The 18,330-nt window shown below is 39.3% G+C and overlaps 1 protein-coding gene across 3 annotated transcripts in view; it reads left to right on the top strand.

Moving 5' to 3' along the window:
• Window positions 1-18,330, top strand: part of KHDRBS2 (KH RNA binding domain containing, signal transduction associated 2) — a 512,181-nt gene that overhangs the window by 309,732 nt on the left and 184,119 nt on the right. For all 3 annotated transcript variants that reach the window (XM_072944681.1, XM_072944680.1, XM_006217887.2), the window contains exons 5-6: window positions 1,993-2,120; window positions 7,459-7,657. In XM_072944681.1, coding sequence (XP_072800782.1) covers window positions 1,993-2,120; window positions 7,459-7,657 — 327 coding nt within the window. The remainder of the gene's footprint in view (window positions 1-1,992; window positions 2,121-7,458; window positions 7,658-18,330) is intronic.

The raw sequence follows: 18,330 nt of genomic DNA, 5'->3' as shown, positions 1-18,330 counted from the left end.
TTTTAAGCATCTCAAGCATATTCGGTCACTGGCGGGGAGTGGCTCTTGGGTAGCGTGGCCGTGCGAGCAGTGTGATTTCGGAGCAGAGCAACTGGGGCTCTTAGTCAGCTTCACCTGTAGTTAGAGGTCTGCGCTCCCTTGGCCATCCCAACCCTGGAAGATGGTCCACTTCTTAAAACCGAGTATATCCAGCTGAGCTCATGAGAAACTTGATTATATACTAACAATAGTTGTTCTGTTCACACTGAGAACTGACTCTACCTGTAGTGTCAAACAGTCACGCTAATAATCACAACATTACATTTCATAATTCTGGCCTAAAAATATTTATGCTCCAGAGGAAACTTGTACATATATGAATCCATCTGCAATCTGTTAATTTTCATCTCAGCCCTCAGGAGAGCCAAAAATGAAAATCGATCTCCTCTTATTATTCATAAAAGCCCTTGAGAGTCCACGAATTTTCCTCAAATAGGAAGCTGCAGAGATCTGCTTTCAAATTAGAGACATTACAGGGGGAAATTATAGAATTAGCTCTTCATTTTGATGGTGGCTGCGCATTTCAGTCAGGAGTGGCAAGTCCCCACGTCCCTTGATCCGAATGAAATAGTAGATGTGTTTATTCTTCCGTCTGGCTGTTGCTTGAAAGTGAAAATTAAGAGGTAGAAATTGAATAATATGTGACTTGCTAGAAAGTATAATTTTCTACTGTATAGCTCTTCTGTCAGTCAGCTGTGTTGAGCCCATTATCACTATAATCAGATGCTGAACAGGCTAAACATGAAAGCAGCATGTTAGAAATGAGAAAATAAAAGCTTTGGAGAGACTCGTACTTCTGCTTGTGATCACGGCAGTTTTGGGAGCATGAGGTAAAGCTGTGCCTTAGAAATGCTCGTAGGCTGAGTGCACCCCCGCCGCCACCTGCGAGACTGGGCTGCGCGGGTGAGTGCTATGTTTCCAGGTGCCGCTCCAGGTGACTCACCTGGCTCAAGTGTCCACCTCAGACAGCATTTATGTGAACCCTCCCTCCACCAACATTCCTAGTCTCAACTCCTAGACACCGCATGGCTTTCACACATGTTTGTACTTACTGGAAAAGCATTTACTCAGATTGCCCATACGGCAAAAAATAACCCATGACTCAGTTTTGTGCTGTTGGACCAGGAGTGTGTGTGTGTGTGTGTGTGTGTGTGTGTGTGGACATTCACGTGTGTGTAGCAGTCAGAAGAGAAATAGGTAAGATTGACCCTCGTTGTTTTGCAGACAGCATCCATCTTCAGTGACTCAGATCCACCCTTTGATCCCATTGAAATGACCAATACATTTCAACGCTGATGAAAGATCCTGATAGTCTCTTTGACGCTGACTAAATCTCTGTGAAGGTCCTGTTCCGCTGTGTCTGTCACTCTCCATCAGCCCTGTGCTAGGACACACAGCAAGCTCTTCTTTTTGAACGTTACCCATCAAGCGTTTAGTTGGTTTATGCAGCCTTTCTGTCGTCTGAAATTGTGCTATTTATTGGCACTTTTTTTTTTATTATTTTATCACAGTGTCTACTCTGGTCCTGGGGACTGCACCTTTTCAGTTTATGCATCAGGAAATACTTAAGTACATTTACAATGTATACATACTCACCCCTGGGACGCTGATTTTCAGTAGTCCTCATGTTAACAGCCAGAGCTTCGGTGCATTCGAAGATCGTGTTCTGTACTGTTCTGCAACCATCTTCCCTTCTCTGGTTGACGTATCAAGTGACATCCCAGCAAATCTCATCCGACTTCCCGCTGAGCACTTCCTTGATAAGACAGGCCACTTCAATTTCTCTTTATAAAATTAGAAACTTAAAGTGTATTTTACTTTTACATCATTTTAGATTTTTGTATCCAAGGCTCCAGGCAATGAATGAAAAATTTCCTTTCTGACTATGTTTGTTCAGTTCTAAGAACGCCATGCCCCACTTTAGCTCATCAGGCCATGTTTGTTTTCTTCTAGGACTACAATGATGAAATTCGTCAGGAACAGCTCCGCGAATTATCTTACTTAAATGGCTCAGAGGACTCTGGTCGTGGCAGAGGCATCAGAGGCAGAGGGACCCGGATAGCTCCCACTGCTCCCTCAAGGTACGTTCATTCTTACCTTAAATAAGCTAACAGCCAGTGAGGATGGCAACCCTTTGCTGACGCGTTATGTGTCATGATCACAGCTAGGCATTAACCGTAACATGAGCAGCAGTAACCACCACCACCGCAAAGGCAGTAGCAACAGATACGTGCTCATGAGAGCCTCACATACATTAATTCCTCAAATTCTCCATAGTAGGGTTAAGCATTATTTATTTACAAGTGAGCAACTGAGAAAGATGTAAGCAATATTTCCAAGGTCACAAGGCAGTCTGACTCCAGAATTCAGAGTCTGAGCTCTTAACAAATATCCTAGGAAAATAAAAGGTGCAAATATAAGACTTTCTATTTTTTGATTTTGTCCCCAGATTAGGGCATGCAGGTGATACAATCGTATGCCTCTATCAACCAGGATGACCTTGCATGAGGAGGAAATGATAAATAATATCTGTGCCTTAAGTGGCCCTTGAGTTGATACAGTCTTGCCAGACAGGTGGATAGGAAGATGAGGATGATACAGGTAGGGAGGTAGGTAGACTAGATAGATGGATATATAGATAGATACTATATATATTATATTATTATTATGTGTAATAGATATTTATATAGATATGTAGTTATATATAATATCTATTCTATATAATAGATAATTAGGTAGATATTATATACAATATATTATATTAATTAATTACTATAAATAATGTATATTATAATCTATCTATTTATCTATCTATATACCACCAGTTCAGAAAGCCAGAAATACACTTCTTACACAGTTGATGATAAGAATATTTAAATTTTTGTTATATTTGACTCTACAATATTCTTGGTCATCAGAGAAGATTTTATTAGATATTGTTTATTTTGCAAAGATACTGGAATCTTTCTGCACCAGATTTTATTTGGTAGGATTCTACATTTGTCAAGCTTTCAACAGAAAGCATTGTTTTGCATAGAGTAAAGTGAAAAATACAGCCTTCACACGCAGACCATGTAATTCTGTCATTCTCTTTACCCTATTATAGTTGGGCTGCAAATCTCTAAATGACGAAGGTCTAGAATATGATTTCATATATTGCATAGAAACTACCTAAAGAGATTCTAAGGTACTTTGCCAATTCAATTTTTTTTATCCCCCAAATATTTTCAACCACCTGTGTCAAAACACCACTGTTTTGAACACTTAAGTCAGAAAAATCTCAAAAAATTTTACACTTATCAGAAAAAGAAGTTAAGAACTATTCATTTCCAAATAAAATATCAAGGAAATGGTTGACTATCTAAAAGCAAAACGTGGCAATTGTGGAAATTACTTTTTTTTAAAGAATTGTACACTTTGCTTTATCACAAAACTATCTAATAGTCCATCTTATTTTTTTGATGCATTTATCAGTAGGTTGCAGATTGACTAAAGGAAAAACTTCTGAAAATGTTTTAGCAATTACTTTCACATTTTATCTTTGAAATTAAAAAACTGAGCTGTCTAATGCTACCCAAGACCTCTGTTCATTGCTAAAAATTAACGTGACGTAACAACATTTTTATGGACTTTTTAAAAATAGAATCAACCTTTTATAAAACCTTATATACATTTCTAATCGCATCATGATGGCTGTGAAATAGCTTCATTGCAGGTAATCCTAAATTGATTAAAGCATATGGCTTAAATCATGAAATTGTCGCTTTTGTATTCCAAAAAAAAAAGCCAGTTTTAGCAGTTTTATATGGTGTAATCTAAGTACATATCAAATGACTATAGAGGTGACAGTTTTTTTTCGATTCTATATTCCTTTGAACTGGAGCCATTTAAAAAAAATAATGCATTAACCTGCTTTTGCGATTATAAAATTATCAAATTAAGGATTTTGTTTTGTTACTGATGCTCCTTAATGTAACATCACATTTGCCATATTTGAATGGACCATGTAACATTTCAATTTCAGTGAAGTTTTATTCTAAAATAGTAATCTCTTTAACAATTTGAAAAAGAATAGTACATTATGATCTAGATTTTTAAATATCTTAGAAGAAAAATTTGCATTGTTTTCTGAGGGAGAGGTAATTAGGTTTCTTCATTGATTTCTGCTTGGAAGAGGTACTGGGGATTGAACCCCTGACCTCTTGGGTGCTGAGCATGTGCTCTACCACTTGAGCTATACCCTTCCCCCTAGAAGAAAAATCTGATTGAAAGCTTTTACTTTCTAATGTTCCATATATCATACAGATTTGATACTGCATATGTCAAAAGAAAAAAAATTAACATTGAACATTAAACCTCTCTTCCAATGCTATCTTGATGTCATTAATGAACTAACATTAATAAAAGTGAATGCAGCAGAACTCTGTTGTCTTCTGTTTCAAACCACATGATGCAGTAACTGCAGTTTAAAGGAATAAAGAAACGGACTCACAAAACAAAAGGTCATATCGATCACAAAGGTCTTGAACGAGTGGGTTAATGGATGCTAACTTGTACATAGTCATGAAATTGTGACTTTATTAGGTTACTCAGTTACACTTAAATTAAAAAAGAATGGTACCTGGGATATTTTAAACCTCTGTTGAAAATTTATTTAATTAACAGAATTTATGTTTCAACAAGCATGACTACGAAAACTATCTAATCTTCCAACAATAATGCATACCAAAAAGCAAAGCATCACGTCTGCATATTATAATGATTCATATTACATAATTGAAGAACTAAGACCTTCACATACATCACCATTACACACTGGGTGAGAGAAAAAATGGAAAGCAAAACAATTGGGGCAGACTTGGAAGGTTTTGTTTAACTACAATGAGAGCTAATACATAAGTAGAACTAATGGAGTTTGTTAAAGAGAGGAGTTATTTTATTTGTTTCTAAGAAAGAGTTCTCAGTCACCACTGTGGGTGAGAGAGAATTAGAGCAACGAGAGAGACAGACAGACGGACAGACAGACAAGACAGAGAGACACCGACTCACGGCAGGGAAGTCCGTGAGAAGACAGGTCCCCATCCAGCACAGAAATGAGTGTAGCAGAGATAAAGGACTAGATTTTAGTTTAGAGTCCATACAGTTTGTGCCCAGTTAGACGTCCGAGAAGGGAGAGTGGTCCTAGATGACGCTCTCATGCCTGACCTGGCTGAGGGCTAATGACACCATCCACTGCAACTGAGTGAAGGACCGAGCTTAGTGAAGAACGTACTCACTCCTATCATGAATCCTGGGTCCGCAGATTGGCAGTGTGACCTGGGGCAGGTGACTCGTACTTTCCGTGGCTTGGCTCTCAGCCTTTAAAACAGCTTGGGAATGGCTGCGCGACACGCTTGTCGAGACTCTTAAGTCACGTTGCTACGCGTCAGGCAGTGGCTCCCAACATGGTCTGCGTACTGGGGTCACTGAGGGCTTGCCGCTGCTGGGGACTGATTTGATGCGCCTGGGGTATGGTCTGCAATCTGGAATTTTTCAAAGGTCTTTGGGTAACTCTGAACAAACTATGGAGAAACACAGAGTCATGAAAGTTTCAGGAAGGCGTTTCCAGGTAGTAACTCACAGTGACAAACATAACAGGGAGAGGGGGACGGGGACTGTCAATGACCCAGTGGACTGGGACGTCGGTAGGATACTGATGATAGCAGGAAGGAATATTTTCAGTAAAGTGGAGAAAACAATGACCAGATTGCGTTTGATTCAGGACCGAGCGGGAGGTGAAGTATTAAGGACAGAAAACTTACAAGAAGCCAGAAAAATAAAGGGAAGAACACGGCAGCGTGGATTTATCCAGGGACACTGCATTCTAACACAGGCGACGTGAGTCTTGAGTTGAATCGGAGGCCTTGAGTTGGAGAGAGACGTAGGGTTAACACTCCAGGGGAAGGACAGAAGGCACAGGAGTGGTGAGTCAGATTCCGGAGACAGGTTTGCCAGGGCTCTGTCTGGGAGACAGGTGATGAGGGAATGGGCTGAGACATTAGATTCGAAGTGAGCGTCATGCATTTGGGAAGCAGGAAGAAATCTTTAATCTACTAGAAAAAAAAAATAGACCTCAGGCTCGGGGGTTTATAATAGTCACCTGTGATTATTCCCCAGTGTAGCCAGGACTTGTGAATATAATTTAAAGTGGGGTGACATCATTTCCTACCCACAAAGGCACACTTTAAGGAGCATTAAAATACTCAATGGAACAGGAAACTGTCACCTTCCCCAGTGTAGGACAGCATTCTCTATACGTTAGACTCACAATAAATTCTCTAATAATCTCTCTGCTCAGCTCTATAATCTATTTAAAAAGTTTAAAAGCTTCCCAGGATTCTTACTGTTCACTCGTCAAAGCTCATTCTCTGTCGGCAAGAGCCAGCTGGCCACTATTCACAGCAGAAAGCAGCCCCTGCAGCCCCCTTCTGTGGGTGCAGACGAACGGTGTGATGGTTGACATCCCAGTATCATCTTTTACCCCAAGCTTCAGCGTTCTTGCCGAAAGCAGTGCTTTCTGGAGGCCAACCCCTCAGACATAGTAAAGAGCGAAATAGCCATGTTTTCGCCCAAAGACTTCAGACAGACACTCAGCCTTCCGCGAAGGCCCCAGAATACCACCAGGAATGAACTGTCATCATGCGCTCTTACGCTTTTAGTCCAGGTTACTTTTGTGTCGAGCACTCCGGTACCAAGGACTCAGTCTGCATTTTTTTTTCTTTTTTCGGTGGAGTCCTGATGTATTTTACTGGCACCATTGCTACCAGAGGTAACAAATTGTATCAGAGACGGTCCAGTTCAGGGTTCCATGCGTAAGGAGAGTGACCATGAGTTGGGATTCAGGTAACCTCAGGCTTAAGCTGCTGTAATAAGCAGAATGATATCGCGATGGTTAGAGTTGCACGTGTTACTGAAGCGCAGGCAGACTTTTATTTTGTAAATGACAAAATTGCACGGTGCTGTCAGTAACCTCCAGAGCGGAAGAGACATTGACCTTTAGCAGCGATGGGTGGTTCCGGGAGTCATATATTAGCCAACGGTCTGATTTGAGCATTTTTGGTAAATTTGGAATAAAAATCAGAGTGGGCTGATTTTTGTTTGTTTTGCTTTGAGTTTGTAGTGCTAGAAAAATACATATCAATGTATTTCACATGGTTTTCATGATAACTAAGCCACAACCAATATTTACAAGACTTATTCTGTGCAAGATACTTCACATTCTAAAGAATTGTGATTAAACACACACACTCACACACACTCTGAGGAAATAGATCTGGTTTCCTTCCCATTGTATGGAGGCTGTAAGATGAGAAATTCACTTGCTTTAATTCCTTTCTCTCAGCACTTGTTTCTCACCTGTATGTGACCTGTTTCTCCTAGGGGCCGTGGGGGCGCCATTCCTCCTCCCCCACCACCTGGACGAGGTGTCCTCACCCCTCGAGGGACCACTGTGACCCGTGGTGCCCTCCCAGTGCCGCCTGTAGCAAGAGGTGTCCCTACCCCACGAGCCCGGGGGTCACCAACAGTGCCAGGATACAGGGCACCCCCGCCACCAGCCCATGAGGGGTATGAAGAATATGTAAGTACCTCGACATATTTAAAGCATCCCCAGTTGTGAGGAGGAGTTAAATTGGTTGAATAACAAGTTAAGCTTTACAGACATTCACATACATGAATACAGCAGGTGACGTTGTTGTGGAAAACAGAATTTACCAGTGCGTTTAAATGAGGTCATTTTGAGAAAAGATTTCCTTGTATGGGTGCCATCATTGTGGTTAGTACCGGTTAAAAACATTTCTTGCATTTTAAGGAAAAACTATCCTGAGGTCTTCTTATCTTTAGAAGACTTGATCAGTTTCAGGTGGAAATACGCATGAAGGTAATGCGCATCGTGGTGTATTCAGAAAGTTCTCCTGGGATGTGATAAAGATGAACGTACCTCGGAAATATTTGACAAACATAATGTGATTATATTATAAATTTTGGTAATAACTTAAGACCATGTGGTTGGTCTTTTATTTCACTGTATGAAAGGTATGGAATTGGTAGGTGTGAATTCAGAACTCAAAAAATATGGAATGAGCAGAGGAGGGACGGTCTCTGAGTAGCTCTTTCCCTTCCAGTCCTCTGTATCTGTTCATACTCCCTTCGACATTTCATCCAGGTTACCTTTCCTCTAGTTACATTGTATTTTAGTCACGGCATCCATTTCTCCTACTGGACTGTGCAAATTATGAAAAGTCAGTTTCTTATTTACTTGGGTAACCATAGTGAGTCCACTTTAAGTGTTTGGTGGAATTGCTGTGAGCCGATCAGTGTCCTACGAAACAGATTCATTTTTGCCTTTAACCTCGCCAGCATGCCCATCCCCAAATCAAGGTGTTCATTTCATTCAACCACCCACAGATGTGCTGTCCTCTCAGATAACCCTCTGTGGATGATCACTAACGTAGACTCTCCGAGGACAGTCACTGTCACATCCGGGGCACTCAGAACACGTAAATGTTTTATGGACTGGTTAATACCCAAGCAAAACTTAATCCTAACGTAAAATGAAGATGTTGGTAGATGTCACTAAGAACACATTAAAGCATGTTAGTTTTTAGGAATGTCACTGATTAAATAGGAAACATAGACTAACATCTGCAAGAGTGAAGAAAAAGTATCAAGTCTGAAATTCCATTTCTATGGGAGAAGAGGAAATGTGCTCATCTAAAGTCTCTTTTGTAGAGTCAGGTATCAACGTTTAAAATCTTAGACAGTCTGAAAGTTGCAAAATCAGTAGCAGAAAGTATATTTTACCCTGTGAACAAGCCTGGAACGAGGTCTGGAAACACAGAGCCCGGTGATGGTTCTGCCGTCTCTTCCCTGAGACATAGTGTGTAGGAAGTAAGTACTTATTAAATGAGTGAATTAATAATCCACAGCAGGGATGATGGGGTTGTGGTTTGTTTTTCTTTTTGTTTGTCGTCTCTGAGGAACTAGGTCTACCGTCTTTATGTGCATTCTGATGTTTCTATCTTCTGAATAGATCTTGATTTCAAAAATTAAAAGAGAAACAGTGGTCGACACTGTTATTAATCAAAAAATTTACAGGGTTCATAGGGCACAGAGAAAGAGAGCAATAGTGGCGTTTCCTTTCACATGCGTTCCAATTTATAGTGACTAAATCACTGGACTGTTAGGCAAATAACAGTAAGCTACAAAGGCGTAAACGTTCAAGGAAGCATGGGTGGAAAGGTTATATTCTGAACAGGGACATTTATAAGGAGGGCGGTTCTCAAAGTAAAAGGAAATATATAAACCATGGAAGTCTGAATCATTCTACTTAGATTTTAAAGTTTCCCATCCCTTTAATTGGTTCACTCAGTCATTTACTGAGCCTGTGTCTTATTTCAGTCACTGTTTTTGTTTGTTTTTGTTTGTTTGTTTGTTTTTCATAGACTTTATTCTTTTAGAGCAGTTTCAGGTTCGCAACAGAAATGAGCAGAAAATACAGTGTTTGCACACAGCCCTCCCCACCCACACACACACACTCCCCCACCCTCAGCCTCCCTCATCAGGGCGGCATATTTGGTACAACTGATGAACCAACACGGGCACATTATTATCAACCAAAGTCCATAGGTTACGTTAGGGTCCACTCTTGATGTTGTACATTCTATGGGTTTTGACAAATGCATAATGACATGTAGCCGCCACTGTGGTATCACACAGAATAATTTCATTCAGGCACTGTTTTGACAGTCCCGGAGATGCAGCTGTGAGCAAAACAGATCAAATATCTACTTTCATAAAGCTTACGTTTTAAATGGGAGAAGGCAGAAACAAACATATATAAAGAAATGAATAAAGCAGTGCTGGGTAGAGATAAGGGCTCCAGAGACAGGTGGGGAGGGTGCAACCATCTAAAGAGCTGTTGGGAAAGGTGTCTCTGAATTGGAGACTTCAGCAAATGTTAACTGATGGAGAGTCTAGGTCAAGGCCGGGGTGTGTGTGTGTGTGTATAGGCATCCCTGATAAAGGAAACAGCAAGCAGAAAGGTCCTGACATGGAACCTGCTTGAAGTGTTTGGGGATCAGCAAGGAAGACATTAAAGCTGAGGCAGAATGCATAAGGGGTGCATATATCTATTTGAATTAGAGTTCCCTCCGAAATATGCCCAAGAGTTGGATTACTGGATCATATGCCAAGTCTATTTTCATAGCAGCACTGCATACAATAGCTGACACATGGAAGCAACCTGAATGCCCACTGACAGATGACTGGAGAAAGAAGCTGTGGTATGTTTATACAATGGAATACTACTCAGCCATAAAAAAGAATAAAATAATGCCATTTGCAGCAACATGGATGGACTTAGAGATCATCATTCTAAGTGAAGTAAGCCAGAAAGAGAAATAAAAATACCACATGATATCTCTTATATGTGGAATCAAAAAAAAGAAAAAAGAAGACACTAATGAACTCATCTACAAAAGTAACAGACTCAAAGACATACTAAACAATCATGGTTACAGGGGCAAAGGGAGGGGTGGGAAGGGATAAATTTGGGAGTTTGAGATTGGCAAATGTTAACTACTATTTATAAAAGTAGGTTTAAAAAAAACAAGTTTCTTCTGTATATCACAGGGAACTATATATTACAAGATATATTCAATATCTTGTAATAACCTTTAATAAAAATACAATATGAAAATGATATACGTATGCATATGCATGACTGGACATTGTGCTGTACACTAGAAACTGACACATTGTAACTGACTGTACTTCAATTAAAAAAAAAAAAAAGAATGTGTTTAAGGGGAAGTGCCAGATAAGGTCAAGGGATAGATGGGCCAATTCAATGCTCAGAGTTACATTTTAAAAGGTTTATTCTGCGTGCATCATGAGAACACAATATGGAATGGGGTGGGCACAAGAAGAGAAACGAGGAGACTGACAAGTAACTCTTTGCAACATACCCCCTGGTAAGAGGATGGCTCAGGGGATGAGAAGGAGTCGATTCTAAGTGCTCTATGAACACTATCTCGTAGGGTTTGATGACGGGATAGAGGTAGGATGTGTGGGAAAAGATAATTCTGTGAAATTTTTGCCACGCAAAGGTTAAACTGAGTCTTGGACTGAACAGCTGGGTTACACTGAGGCGTCATTTACTGAAATGAGGAGTATGGGGGTGGTGGGGAGTGGAAAGTTCAATTTGAGATCTACTGAAGCATGACCTTCAGGGATGTCTGCTGTGTTGCTGGATAGACTGCACCTGACCTTCTAAACAGACAACAGCATCCCGGGGTTTGAATTCGGCTGTGTCACCAGCTGGGTAGTTTATAACACTCCGGAGGCTTGGATTCCCCTTCTATATAATGGGGACTGTCGTTTCCGCCTCACAAGACTGCGCTGAATATTAGAAATAAAGCACTTGTAACATAAGCAGGCGTAAGTGCCCAGAACATTACAGACGTTCAATAAAAAGGAACTATTATGTAAAATTTCCTCACATGTATTACTCTTTAATTTCTCCCTGGGATACGTGGTGAAGCCACTGAAGTCACAGACATTTAGCTATTTTTTGTGAATTAACGGCAAATAGCAGAAGCTATGTCATGTTCTTTTAGTAATGAATAAATAAGTAAACAGACAAGCCTGGGGGATTGTGTTGACAAAAACAATCAACAAACAATCTATAATAGGAACAAAAAAGAGTCTTATTTGTACCAAACTGAGGACTGTAGCCCAGAAATCGGCTTCCCAGATGACTCTGCGAAACTGCTCCAGAGAAGCAAGGTTTCCAGCACAACTTTATGTCTTGTCAAAACAAAGAATATCAAACCAGTCAGGGAGACATTCCTGCAAGGTTTCAAAAAAACAAAACAAAACAAAAAACAGATCAGCAGGTGCACAGGGAGTCAGCATGGCCTGCACCTGAGGAGGGAGTCTTATCATTGGTGTCCCAGGAAGAGAAACGTTTAATGTTTTTTTAGTTTTTGAAGTACAGTCAGTTTCAACGTTGTGTCAGTTCCTGGTGTAGACTGTAATGTTTCAGTCAGACGTATACATACATATATTTGCTTTCATATCAGCTTTCATTATAGGTTACTACCGGATATTGAATACAGTTCCCTGTGCTGTACAGAATGCAAATCTCAAACTCTCAGTTTATCCCTTCCCACCCCCTTTCCCCTCTGGTAACCATAGATTTGTTTTCTGTGTCTGTGAGTCTGTTTCTGTTTTGTATATAAGTTCATTTGTGGTTTTGTGTTTTTTTTTTGTTTTTTTTTGTTTTTTTTTTAGATTCCACATATAAGTGACCTCATATGGTATTTTTCTTTCTCTTTCTGGCTGACTTCACTTAGAAGGACATTTTTTTACTTCTGCTCAACTCGCCCTTTTCTTTAATAATTACAACAAGATGTGCAACATAGGTTTGATAGGCCACCAACACGCTGTTCTATTTAGCATAAAATTTGAGTTAACTGCTGTACAAGCCAGAATGACTCCCCCAGACCTCCATATGTGAACATTTCTTTTATCATATACATATATCTTTCAGATGTTATATGAATATAGGGTCGTGAGGTCCCGTAGTCGGAATGCCATCAGACCTTAAGAAATAGCTAGATGGAGGCACTGGAAAACAAGCATCCCTCCCCACGTTTCGTCTGTTTTCCCTCCCCATGTGTTTCCATTCCACTTTATTGTGCAGACTGGAGTTTCTGGCTGCTCTGATCAACCTGGCTCAGCACATGATGAACCATGTTCACACTAGGGCTGCCACATTTACACGCCCAGTCATTGTCACCTACAGAGACTGACCGGCTGGCCGCTTCTCGGTCCTGATCTATATCCCCAGGTGGGAGAATCGTATTCACTCAGGGTTGCCAGGTGTCTGTGGCCGCAGAGCAGGAGTTTCTGGAAATCAGATCTGGGACCTACCACTCACGAGCCACCAGCAGAGAGGGTAAGGTAGGCGTGGCATCCACACAACATGGGCACCGTTACTGGGGACCCAGCCCCGAGGATGATAGGGAGACACCCGTTTCCAGAGACAGAGACAAATATCATGAACCTGGCAGATACTCTAAAATATATGTATAATAATAACATACCTGGAATAACATAAAAGTATTGTGAACTTGGCAGATATCCTAAAATACACCTGTAACAACATCTGTAATAACATAACGACCTACTAATATATCAACATACTGTTGACAACAGGACAAGGTAGACAATGTCTTTCAAACACTCTTGTGTTGCATTTTATTAAAAACTCTCATATTTTAATTTTTTTCTATAAACAATCCAGTGAGTACCTACCACGTTGGATACGTGGCTGGTGAACTGCTGGCAGTGGTCTTTGAAGTCTCCATCCAAACCCAGATTGACACTCACGGACCACTGCTCTCCGCTTTAGCTTCAAACAATTGATCCCTCTGTAAGGGGTGAGAAAAACAAAAGTTCAAGTGTCTCACTAGCAAAACAGTAGCACCATGCTGAGTCGACGGTGAAAATCTCCAAGAAGTTCTTAACTTTCAGATAAAATGTCTTAGAAAAGGTTCCCTTTACTATAAATGACACTGGGAGCCAGTTCACTTTCAGACTTTTCCTTCTTCCCTGCTGGGTCTCTGAGCACAGGGGCTGCACACGGGCAGTCACACCCTCTCCCTGCAGCCTGCCTGACAGAAAACAGCTTACTGTCAACGAGACTGCTGTTTAAAACCATCATTGGTGGTAATTAAATCTTTTTTTTTTAAATATGACGTTTAGCTTAATTGTTACACATCCTAATCCAGACTTTAAATATTTTAAAGTTTCTTTTCACTGATTTTCTGCTTTACATTTTTCAGCTCCATCATCATGACTCAAGTAGATTTTAGGAACTGAAAAGTAGATTTCAAAAGAGCTCCCACACAACAAAATATAAGCTGAATGGCTCTGTCAGTGGAGAATATGGAACCTTTTGAATACCTACTAGGTTCCAGTCAAAATCTCACAGCAACACTATCAACCAGTTATTGATGAGTTATTTTAGTAACGAGGAAACTGGAGCTTGAAACTGAGACTCGCACCCAGTTTACTATTCTGTATAGCATTTGTCTCACAGAGAACTCAAACACAGATCTCTTGTACCTCATACCTTAGATCCAGACCACTAGTCAGTGTTCAAGTCCCCATCAGCAATATTTAGAACGTCGCCCAGTCCCTACAGCAACACCTCAAACTATGGAGAACTCAGTATACCTAGAAACTAGGTGCCAGAAAAATAAACACTGTGATTTAAAAGATGCTGCCTGTCCTTTCAAAAGTATGCCATCGAGTGAGAGGGTCAGAGTCTAACAATTAACATAAAATATGTAATTGCTCAGTAGGGCTCATATCTTACTCTCCTCTTTTTTTTTTAATTGAAGTGTACTCAGTTACAATGTGTCCATTTCTGGTGCACAGCATCTTGTCCCAGTCATGCCTAATATATACATATATTCATTTTCATATTCTTTTTCATTAAAGATTATTAAAAGATATTGAATGTAGTTCCCTGTGCTGTACAGAAGAAATTTGTTTTTTTAACCTATTTTTATATATAGTGGTTAACATTTGCAAATCTCAGACTCCCAAATTTATCCCTTCCCTTCCCCTCTCCCCAGTAATCATAAGATCATTTATTACGTCTGTGAGTCTGTTTCTGTTTTGTAAATGAGCTCATTAATGTCCTCTGTTTTCTTTCTTTTTATTTTTTAAGATTCCACATATAAGTGATATCATATGATACTTTTCTTTCTCTTTCTGGCTTCACTTAGAATGACGATCTCTAGGTCCATCCATGTTGCTGCAAATGATATCATTTTATTCTTTTTTATGGCTGAGTAGTATTCCATTGTATAAATATACCACAGCTTCTTTCTCCAGTCATCTGTTGATGGACATTCAGGTTGCTTCCAAGTCTTGCCTATTGTAAACAGTGCTGCTATGAACACTGGGGTGCAGGTGTCTTTTTGAATTAGAGTTCCCTCTGGAAATATGCTAGATCACAGGGTAAGTCTGATCTCCACACACAAACTATTTCACTATTAATTGTCACTCTTATCTTCTCCCACTTACAAGATTTATACATCAGCCTACAGATGTTCTTAAATTTATTTTATCTTTGCAGTTCTAAGTAAAGTGTTTGGTAATAGCAATTGACTTAAACCTCTGATATTGTTGCAAAGATGTTATACATATGCACAGTACCATACATATACATTCTTTATCTAAATATTAAATGAGTGAAGATACAACACAGCATATATTAAGTGTCAAAAAGTGTCTCTCCATAGAATTATCATTATGAGTACAGGTATTAGAAAGCCTCTAAGAAGGCGAGTAAAATGACACCAGCAGACCAAGACGAATAAGTGTAACTTTGAGAAGCAGGGGGAGGAGGTAGGATGCTCCATGCCAAAAGGAGTGATAACGGGGAAGGCAAGAACATGGGCTTCTCCAAGCAAATCTAATGAGCGTGGAATAAGTTCTCCTACGTATGTTTGGTAGAATTCCCCATTGAGGCCGTCTAGTCCTGGGCTTTTGTTTGTAGGGGAGTTTTTTATTCCTGATTCTATTTCACGTCTAGTGATCAGTCTGTTCAAATTGTCTATTTCTTCTTGATTCAATTTTGCTGGACTGTGTTTTTCTAGAAATGTGTCCATTTTTTCTAGGTCATCCGAATCATTGCCTAGAGTTGTTATAGTATTCTTTTTTTTTTTTTTGGTATTTCTGTGGTGTTGGTTATAATTTCTCCACTTTCATATCTATTTTATTTATATCTTTTTTCTTCTTGGTGAGCCTGGCCAGAGGTCTGTTGATTTTGTTTACTCTTTCAAAACAACAGCTCTTAGGTTTGATTGGTTTTTTCTATTTTTTTAAATCTCTATTTTATTTATTTCCTCTCTGATCTTTATTTCCTTCCTTCTGCTGACTTTGGGTTTTGCTTATTCATTTTATTTTTCTAATTCTTTTAAGTTGTAGGTTAGGTTGTCTATTTGAGATTGTTCTTATTTTCTGAGGAAGGCCTATAACACTATGAACTTCCCTCTTAGGACTGCTTTTGCTGCATCCCGTAGGTTTTGTGTGCTTGTGTTTTCATTCTCAAGGTATTTTTCAATTTCCTCTTTGATTTCATTATTGACCCATTGGTTTTTTTAGTAGTATGTTGTTTGATCTCCATGCTGTCATCTTTTTCCTTGTTTTTCTTTCCGAGGCTGATTTTTAATTTCATGCCATTGTGATCAGAAAAGGTGCTTGATAAAATTTCTATCCTCTTAAAATTTTTGAGGCTTGTGTTGTGTTTAAGTATGTGGTCTATCCTAGAGAATGTTCCATGTGCATTTGCAAAGAATGCATATACTTTTTTTTTTGGATGTAATTTTCTGAAAATATCAATTAAGTCTAAATTAATCAATGCTAATGAGGCTTACTGAGATGTGTCCTTGGCTATGAGCACAGAAGTTGGATTGGAAGAACCAAGGCAAAGGTAACACTGAAGATGGAAACACTAAGGTGTGATGACAAATGGATGTGGGAGGAGCACTAAGGACAGGCAGTGAGTCGGTGCTAAGTGGAGCCTGTGTTGGAGATTCATTTAGCTGGGTTTAGCGGACTGTTTTACCTGTATGATTTACGTGTTGCTAGTGTTCTGTTGTAGAAATGACTCCACCGATACCCTCCTCATCGCATCTGATGTCATGACACAGGTATTCATGGACAGAGGTCTGACTCTGCTATTTAATTGTGAACTTCAGCACTCGTTCTGGGACGTACAGTTAGTGTTGGGGAAACAAGGATTGAGCTGTATTGGGCCCGAAATCTTCTGTCAAAAACTCATCTATATCATTTAGCTCAGCTATGACAGAAACTTGATAGAGGCTTCGCCAAAATTGACAACAATCTTAATAATCTGTAACATAACCAATACTGAGATGTGACACTGAAAGAAATTTTTCAAAACTGCCAGTATTAAAAATGTTTTTCTATCAACCATGCTAAAGCAAAAAAAAAACTGCATTTCTTCATCTTTTTATTGAAAATATTATAAAAGGATTGTTATATTAGAGGAAATAAAGATTATGCCTTCATAAAATATGGAAACATTGTTTAGGGGTATATCAGGCAGTTAATAAAAATACTATATTGTTTTCTATGATGTTTGTAGTATTTTCAGCTTTTCAAATTTTGCAAAAATTTTGCAATATTTATTTTGAAGATAATACTGACTTTTTAATGCCTAAATTGCATTCATAATTTTATAAACTTTCTTAAAGATAAAATGCAAATTATATAATCTTTAGACACATGAACTCTGGATCCTCTAGAGGAAAACAGTAGCAGCATTTACAGGAAAGCATCTATTTGGGCTGGAAGGATGAGGTGAGGTGCTGATTAAAGAAAATCTGTGTAACTTGAGTTTCTGAAAACCTGTTCTGCTGTGCTTAGCTGTGACCGTGCTGGTACCATTGATAAGGATGCTTGTTCCTTGCAGAGATGCTGTTCTTTTGACAGAAGTTTTGGGGGAGAATTGGGTGTGCAAGCAAAGGCACACAACTTCTGGAAGTTTCCATCAGAAATTAACATTCTATGAAAACACACTGACAAAATAAATATTGGCTTAAAGAAACACTCTCTTGTAGCATATGTGTTATTGTAGCATGGAAACAAAGAAAAAACAAACAAAATCCTCAGATACACAAAATTTTTTCCAGTTTCCAAAGACATAGGTCTGATATATTTTTTAAATACCTCATTTATTTTCCAACAGTTAATACCCAGACATCAAAGGGGTAGATAGGGGACAGAAGAAAGCAAGACGAGATGTCAGTTGAATGCTGTATGAGGAATGTTGGTTGTGTATAATCAGTCATGTTAACCTAATTTATAAAATTCATTTTGACAAATCTGGGAGAAGCGTTTCTTTCCATCATCTTGCTATGCCTATCGGCACTCTAGCCCATCGTATCATCCATTTTGGACTCTGAGAAATCCATGCAGTGACAATGGGAGAACTAGAAAATTCACTGTAAATCAATAGTCCTTTTCAGCTCCACAAATGAATTCAGGCCGCCAACCTTCAATTTCATGTGTGTGGAATATTTTTTGACAAGAGAGGGAGATAAGTATTAAATGATAATAGAAATCAATTCTTGTCCCATTTTTGTGGAAGGAAAGAGTATGAGCCCAAACTGTAATGCATTTTGAGGGGAGCCACCTGTGGTGGTT

This window comes from Vicugna pacos, chromosome 20, assembly GCF_048564905.1.
Source record: "Vicugna pacos chromosome 20, VicPac4, whole genome shotgun sequence".
Classification (NCBI taxonomy): domain Eukaryota; kingdom Metazoa; phylum Chordata; class Mammalia; order Artiodactyla; family Camelidae; genus Vicugna; species Vicugna pacos.
The sequence above is the reverse complement of the archived record's forward strand: the minus strand, read 5'-3'. Positions and strand labels throughout refer to the sequence as shown.